Genomic DNA, 8216 nt, shown 5'->3' on the forward strand with positions numbered 1-8216 from the left:
GAAGCTGAGTTTTCAGTGTTTTTCATTCTCTTAACTGCTGAGGCAGCTTGGTAAAAGAAGAAAGGTAGTAAGTTAGGAGGTGATGGATGAGGAATTAGTTTGGATAGCAGTATAAAAGCAGAAGTGAACTGGCACAGAGGCAGTAGTAAGAGGGATAAATTAGAAAGAGAGGATGAAAAAATAGCAGTAAGTATGAGTTGAAAGGTATAGAGTGAAATGAGGGGTGAAAAAAAGGAAAGCTGGCTGTGGTGAGCTTCTTGCCCCTTTCTTTTCCTCTTTGAGAACCTGAAAATTTATCTACAATTCTGCTATCCCAGACACATTGACATCCCTTGTCTTGTTCAGTGCAATGGCAAATTTTGCTTTTCTGTTTATTTATTTATTTATTTATTTTAACCAGTGCATGTCAAATATTTGTTGAGTCAAGTACTGCCCCAGCTAGGAGATAATATATGAAGAGTGCCTGGTATGCATTAATTTGAGTCAAGCAATTGTGTTGTGATTGAGCTGCTGCAGTTTTACACAGGAATCTTTCCACTTATGATGCACATGGTAGGATACTACTAAGATAATAGGATAATATGGCATCTCTTGGAGTTCTTACCTTCTTTCTTTTACTGAAAGAAAAGGAATCAAGTAAAGGGGAAATGACTACAAGAAGGGAATGGGTTATTCCCAAGTTAGGGCAATAGAAAACCCATGGGAAACAGATGTGGTTTGCTGATGCACCTCTTCCCAACTCTTCACAGCAACTTTGTGTCTCATTGAAAAAGATAAAGCTTGATTTTCATAGTCATTGAGCATGCAGTTGCAACTTAAGCAATGACAATTTGGGGGCTAATACTTCTTTTTTCCCCAACTCAAGCTTGTAGCTAGTCTCATTACTGTAGATGTGATTTCAAGATGAACTTGTTCATTTTTGCTGTTACATACTGTGGGGATAAATGCCTAGAGACAGAAGAAAAGGAAATAAATCCTCTGTGCATGGTCAGGATGAGTGCTCATTAAATGTGGTATATGCCTTAAAAGGTTTAAAATAATAATAATAATATATCTTTAATAGAAAAGGGTATAATAATTGGTTCCACTTGCATTTCTATTTTTAAAGCTTGTTTGAAAGTATTTTGAGCACTCTTTAATTGTGTTGGGAATTTTAGCTAGCAGAATTAAGATTTCCCATCTAAAGTCATACATTCAGGAACAAAGCTGTGTGCCAGGATGTCTTGGCTGGTAATTTTTGTTTTCCGCTCTCGAACATCTTGGTACCATATTCTATATCAATGTAGTCTCCTGTCATTACTGGAATGGGACAGTTTGTTAAAATCCATCCTTAAATTTTAAATCTACAAAACTACATCACTTTGCATATGTTTCTAGTGGGACAACTTAAAATTTTTGTATGTCTTAAAAAGGAATGGGCAGGTTCCAAAGGTCTAACTTACCCCATTTGAAAAGGTCCATTATTCCAGGGCATGTGTGTGTTAGGGAGAGTGCAAGAGCTCTTCATATTTCCATGGGGGTCACATGTTCCTGTGTGTTTGCTTATGTACATAAATCCATGCCTGGCGTGGGTTCATTTGACATAAATACAAAATAAAATCTTTTCTAAACCTACTAGCACTAGGAAACAATTTGCCAATATATGAATGAGCAAGCCACAGCAAAAGAGAGAAGATGATCCTGGCAGTGCTGAATATTTTGATTGCATTTAGAATAGTACCAAATGAGAGAACAAATCTTTTTCAAACTGACCAACACAAAATTTTTCTGTTTCTTGTTGTATAATAGTGACGTGGAATTTCAGCACTGATGCAGTCAGGATAGTGGCTGATGGAAATTTCTTAATAAGAAATAAGAGGATTTGAAGGAAATGTTTCCATCCAAATCCTGTCATAAGCAGAGAAATTACTGCAAGAATGAGACCAATTGTGGGAGATGGCTTTGATAGACCTTTCAAAAAGAGATGGCCAAAGATGCAGGTTAAAAATGCAGAAGAGACAGGGGAATGAGACTTCCCATTTTTGTGTGACACCTGTGTGGCCTCTATCGCTGGCAGTCGTTTGCCATCTTCTGGTCCTCTGATGTGTGGCAGCCAGCAGCTTTGTTTCTGTTTTGCTGTCAGAAATGCGGACACTGTCTCTGCACTGAGAGGATACTATGAGCTATAAATTTACAGCATACCAGCTCTTCTACCCCAGGGTTTTGGGTCCAAGTAGTACTGTGTCCTCACTTTGTGTCAGGGGAGATAGGTCATCCCATGTTCAAAATGTCCATGCAAGAAAATAATACCAATAAGCCAGTGATGGGGAAAATCCATATGCAGAATTACTTAGCAGTGAACTTTCCTTGACAATTTCAGTTTTAGAAGATTAGCTAAGCCCCTTACCTAGAAGAACTTTCCTGATGACATAAGCCTCATAGTGGAGGACACAGTCATGTACAGCCTAGGGATGACTTCAGTTCCTGTGCTTTGGCATATGGATTTCAGACTGTAGAAATATTACAACAGTGCCTCCATGTGTCCTTACAGATTTGTCAATCAATGAACATTAATCATTTCACAGAGTCACACAATCACAGAATCAAAAATGGGCCACTGGAGGCCATCTGGTCCAAGTTCCCTGCTCCAGGGACCATATTACTGAGGATGGTGCCCTGATACCTTTTGAATTTCTGCAGGGAAGGAGACTCCACAGCCTCTTTGGGCAATCTGTTCTAGTGCTTGGTCACCCACATAGTGAAGTGTTTCCTCATATTCAGGTGGAAGTTTCTGTGCATCAGTTTCTGCCCATTGCCTCTTGTCCTATTGCTTGGCACCACCTTCTGACACCCTCCCCTCAGATATTTATATGCAACACTTTAGAAAAAAAACAGCCTAAAAATGCAAACATGAAATCGTAAAGTGGTTTAGGAAATTAGCTGTCAACAAGAAGATATTTTTGATACTGTGCTCAATATCTAAACATGGTAAAACTGCTCTTTTGAAATTTCTGCAAAGTAATTTCATAACTGCTTCTTAGAAAAGTTAATTCCTTATCTATGTTTTTAATTTGTAGGTACATTGAAACCTTGAAGGAACACAAGCCAAAAATTGTCTGGGATGAACAAATTGCTGAACACTACTTTGAATACAAAAAGTGAGTTATATTTATTAACTTACCATTCTGCAAATATTTTTGGGCATGGGCCAATGACTGTAGTATGCAACTGAATTCAGCAAATGGAAATTCTTCTGATTGTGATCTGTGTGTGAACACTGAACTGCAGCATAAAAGAGTGTTTTGGGTGAGAGGAGAAAATCAGAGAAGGATTCATGAAATTACATAAACTAGAAGAATCTTTAGAAGAGAAGTCTGGTGGGTCATATCTTTAGAAATTATCCATCAAAGTTATCTATTGAGTGTCAGTTAATCAGAGGCTCAGATGAGTACTGGGAGCTGTCGGGTGATTACCAATAACTCATCCAAAAATAGTTCTGAGAACAATCTATGGTACAAGAGGCTGGTTTCACAAATCCTACTGCTAAGACTGTTTAAGTGACAAACTTCCACTAGATGGAATGGACTGTAGAGAAATGTAATAGAAGTAAAACTAAGTGACTTCCAGGTAAAGTTTTTTGAGAGCGTTAAGGGCAACAGCGTTCTTTGTCCACCCTTGTTCATTGTGAAACGACAAGAGGATTCCTGATCTAGAAGAATCCATTTAAAATAGATTCAAATAAATAAACCCAGCAGCATCTCATTAATCGTCTGATAACTTGCTATTTTTATGCAAAAATATCAAAATATACAAAGTGATACAATCAAATCCTACTACTGCAAAGCTGTGTCTTTTATATTACTCAATGCATTGTTAATGTGAAGATACACAACCGAAAGGAAGAGTAAAACACATTTTAGAAGCTTTTATTAAAAACAATCAAAACTTCTTTATTTCCGAAACAATCTGGTCTAAAATATTTATCAATACTAAACCCAACCAAAAACCAAAAATTAAAACTAAACCTACAAATCACCTACCTTTGTATTTTTAGTTTAATTTTCAAGGTGTTTCTCAGCCTGTAATTTTCTTCTGACTATTATTTATCAGGAAAAAAAATCTGTTGTTGAGCAGTGTTTAAATTTGGGTTTTTTTCATGTGTTTGTATGAAAGACTGGGTTCTGTATACCTTCATTTTTAATTATTTGGTATCCTGTTGCAAAATTACTTTGTACCAAGCAATTACAGTTTTTTGTGTTAACTAAAAAGGAATAAATCAGAAGCTCTGTTTTACTGATCTTTAATCCTGTTGGAGACACAATGAGCACTAGATGAAAACTTGCTCTCAAAAGCGTAACTCTGCTTGAATGGCATGCTTCTGGGATTCCTGTCTGAATCACATTTCTTACATGGCAAAATGAACTTGTTGCAAAGGGATAGCGTGTCAGTAGTACTTCCTCTTTTTTCTTTGAAGCCAACCTTTGGAGGTTCTTGTGTGGGCCTTCCTGGAGGAACTTTTGATGCATGAAGCCCACTCTGTCTGAAAATCACTCTAAACTTCACTTGTGCTGTGCTTGGCGGTCAGCTGAGGGGTTCAGCTGGCTGCAGGGGAGGGTTATTTAAGGAACTCTTTTTCAGTTACCACTTTGTTTTGCAAAGGTTCAATTATCTTGGACAGGGATGGCAGCCAGGCCTGAAATATGTATGCTTCCCTGGTGAAGCCTCTCACCTGGAAATCTTGTGCGTCTGCAGTGGCTGAGAAATGAAATCATGAATCTTTAAGCAAAGCACAGCTAATGATTTCATGTAGCAGGCAGAGACTGTCTATTACAAATAGTTGCAGAAATCTGAAGACTTCTCCCAGTGCACAAGCAGGTATTCACTTCTGTAAGTTGTGAGATTTTAGGAGCAATTCCTTCTTGGTCTGTCCATGCACTCCACTTTTTCTCCTGGCCTAAGTGGTAAAGTGGTGCTGTGAGACCCCTTGTAACTCATCCTTCTCATTACTAGGGGTTAAAATGCCACCTTGGTATTTGTGCCCGGTCTGTATATTTTATACCGGTTTAGCTTGCCCGGTCTGTATATTTTATACTGCTGGCAGTTAATTTAGCCTGAAAGATAGTAATTCAGGGAATTGGAGAAAATATTTCACAGTTTGCATCAGAAAACCAAATGTCTTCATCTTTTTCAGATGTGCATTTAGCAGGCACAACTGCCTGTTACAATCTGACAGTTTTGTCATCCAGTTGCAACAAAATATCTCAGTGTTTACCATGATATGGTATCAAACCATCTCTGTTGTGAGATCTCTTCTTGAATCCTCTGTTTTCACTGTCAGCCTTTTCACAGTATCACAGAATCTCAGAATACTTAAGTTTGGAAGGGACAAACCTGGTTTTGAATTCTAGTCTTGAAAATCTTGTTATCTATCAAAGCTACTGTGACTATTTGGTTTTCTTGTTTTGCAGAAATAAGGGAGGAAAACATGCAGTCTTCTACCCAACACTGAAGGTAGGTGCCACTTTCTCAGGTCAGAGGGCTGTAAGAGGACAGAGATCTTTACTTGACCCGTTTCATTATTGAGACATTTCAGAAAATGTTTAACTGGGTTTAGGCTTTTGTGAAAGAAGTTTGCCCTCATGTAAATGTTATGTAAATTGTTATGATTCAAAGATTCAGCTGCTTGTGCAAGAAAGTTAGTTTTTTCTCTCATGAATAGTGGGGTTTTGGGAACTCTGAAGATAAAGCATGCCTAGAGATAAGACATACCAGGACAAACCAGTGCTGTAGAGGATCTGTTCAAGTGCACAGCTCATGTACTATCAGATATGTTGTTAGCAGATTCTCAGACAAGATACAAAAGAAATTTTCCTTCTCATTATGGTGGCTGGAAGCTTGGAGAACTTTTGCCTTCCTTTGTAACAGGGTCCTGATTCTCTGTCAGCCTACATCACTCTGTTTTCTTCAGCTCTGTGGAACATACTTTAGTGTTTTGAAAACTTCTACACCATAGTCTGCAGTAGAGCAGAATACAGGATAAAATGGTTAATTACAGCCTTAGTTCATAGGAAGTTATCTTTCGACTTTCTCAAATTAAACTGGAAAAAACCCGAAAAAGCCAGTGTGTTAAACCTCTGCTGCCATTTAGTACTGGAAGGGAATTGCTTCTGTAGTGAAACTACATTGTATTTACAGAGACCAGAGACTTTTTTTTTTATTGTTAAACTAGTATGAAATGATCTAAGGCTCTGTTTTCCTGGATTGTTATCTTAAGCACCATGAGTAAAGGGATATTTCCCCTCATTAATTCAATATAGGTGGAAGTACTATCACATATTGGATATTAACTACCATATCTATGTTCTTGCTAGTGCTGTGTGTCTGAGAGTGTTAGAAAGTTGCATTGTGAATGTATCAGGGAAAATATAGCTTGTGCTGTTAGGCTGTTTTGTTCAGCCTTGGGGAAGGATTTTCCCCTGCCATTGTCAGTACTAACCAGGTTAAGAAAACTCATTCCTGTAAATTTCTTTCATTATTTCCTCTCTAACAGATCACCACTCAACTATGGTGATTGGTGAATGCATGGAAATGGGGTTTCTTTCCCTTTTCAACATTCTTGTAATGAAATAGTTTGAGATTTGTTTGCTGGTCATGATGGTTGGGAAACACTGAATGTTATTACCTCATGAAAATTGTGCTTCTTTCCTCTTTTACCATTATACTCACTGACAGGTTGCTCAAAATTAGTTTGTTCATGACTAGTTAAAAGCAGTCATGAATGCCAGGCCCAGTGGATCTGTTAATGATGCTGTGATACTTTATTCTGTTTCCCATGGAAATGATTTTTAAACACATCCCTAGTGTGAGTAGATTAAACATTGCAGTGCTGTAGTTCAAAGTAGGAAAACCTGAGAGCAAAAGATTGAAAAATAATTATTTTTGTTTGAATTAAAAAAAAAAAGGCAGAATGTGAATTGTGGCATTGCTTCCCTTGTTAACCAGTGGCTAAACTAACTCTTCTAAATCAATGGCTGGAGATCAAATAGAGATACTTTTAATTATTATCTCCAAGAAGCTCTTTAAAATAGAATTTTTGTAATGTAAATTGTGACTCTGTCCTGGGAAAAGGCAAGGGTAGGGGAGAGATCTTGATGGTATTTGACAAATTGTTCTGATCGTCTTCAGTGATAAAGTTTTATTTTACCCCTGAGATATTTCTCGGAAGAGTTAGAATTTCTGTACATTGTGAAATGATAGCCTAAATTAGAATAGTCTTTTGCATAGTTCATAAATCTGATTTATTTCTGTGGCATTTTGTCAATTTAGCTGGTAATCTTTTATTAGGTCATTGAATTAACTGGTACGATTAACTGTCTTTGACTGAATGATTGCTTGCTAACCAGAGAGTATTTGAAATACAGACAAGGTTTTTCAGTAGCTGGTTCAAGGGTGGATGTTTTTAAATGTCTGGTAATGGCATGAAGAGATGGCAGTATGGAGTGTCTGATATCTCTGACTGAGACATGATTGCTTTATGTGTCTTTTAGTCCATCCAGTTGCGCTTGGAGCTTGCAAAAGAATTGGGCACTGGAATATCCATCTGGGAACTGGGACAAGGCCTGGACTATTTTTATGATCTGCTTTAAAATGAGAGATGATCTTAGAAAGACTTTATTTGCTTCACTGAGGCTCCACCTTCAATTAATCTGGGCATCCTGGAGAGGTGATTTTTAAAACAGTTTTTGTAATTTATATCGTATCTGTATTAAACTTGCATTTTTCTTCCCAATAAAGAATCCTTTTTGATTTGCCACACAGACATGATTGTTGGTATCTGATAAAATTCAGAGTGAAAACCCACAGAAATTTCTCTTAAAGCACCTGAATTCCAAGTCATTGAAAACAGACCAACATAGCTGGATGGAGTCAGAGTTGAAAATATTTTCTGAAATGTTTTCTACAAGAAGTAAAATGGGAAAGTTGATGCCATCTGATCAGAGTTTAAGATGGAGACCTTTCAAAGAGCTACTGGTAATAACCAAAGTAAGAGAACAAATAAATCCATCATATTCCACCCAGCAAATTTAAAATCTGCTGGACTCTGCATCTTGCTGTCTTCTGGTAAGGTAAGTGAACATAAAATGGCAGGAGGGGAGACCAAGACTTTCCCTCAAGCTGGTAGAAAATCAATCACTGACAAGCTAAGCTGTTGGCTCTGTTTTGTCATGTTAGTAAAT

The 8216-nt window shown here is 37.5% G+C and overlaps 1 protein-coding gene across 3 annotated transcripts in view; it reads left to right on the plus strand.

Annotated features, from left to right (window-relative positions):
- The window catches only part of CHID1 (chitinase domain containing 1), a 97432-nt gene extending 89598 nt beyond the window's left edge, over positions 1 to 7834 (plus strand). For 2 of the 3 annotated variants that reach the window (XM_030950211.1, XM_030950212.1), the window contains exons 11-13: positions 3057 to 3137; positions 5448 to 5490; positions 7527 to 7794. In XM_030950211.1, coding sequence (XP_030806071.1) covers positions 3057 to 3137; positions 5448 to 5490; positions 7527 to 7625 — 223 coding nt within the window. In that variant the 3' untranslated portion in view covers positions 7626 to 7794. Of the gene's footprint in view, positions 1 to 3056; positions 3138 to 5447; positions 5491 to 7526 lie in introns of all 3 variants that reach the window. The other variant, XM_030950213.1, reaches the window with a different exon arrangement.
- Positions 7835 to 8216: the final 382 nt, after the last annotated feature.

The sequence above is a fragment of the Camarhynchus parvulus genome, chromosome 5 (genome assembly GCF_901933205.1).
Source record: "Camarhynchus parvulus chromosome 5, STF_HiC, whole genome shotgun sequence".
NCBI lineage: Eukaryota > Metazoa > Chordata > Aves > Passeriformes > Thraupidae > Camarhynchus > Camarhynchus parvulus.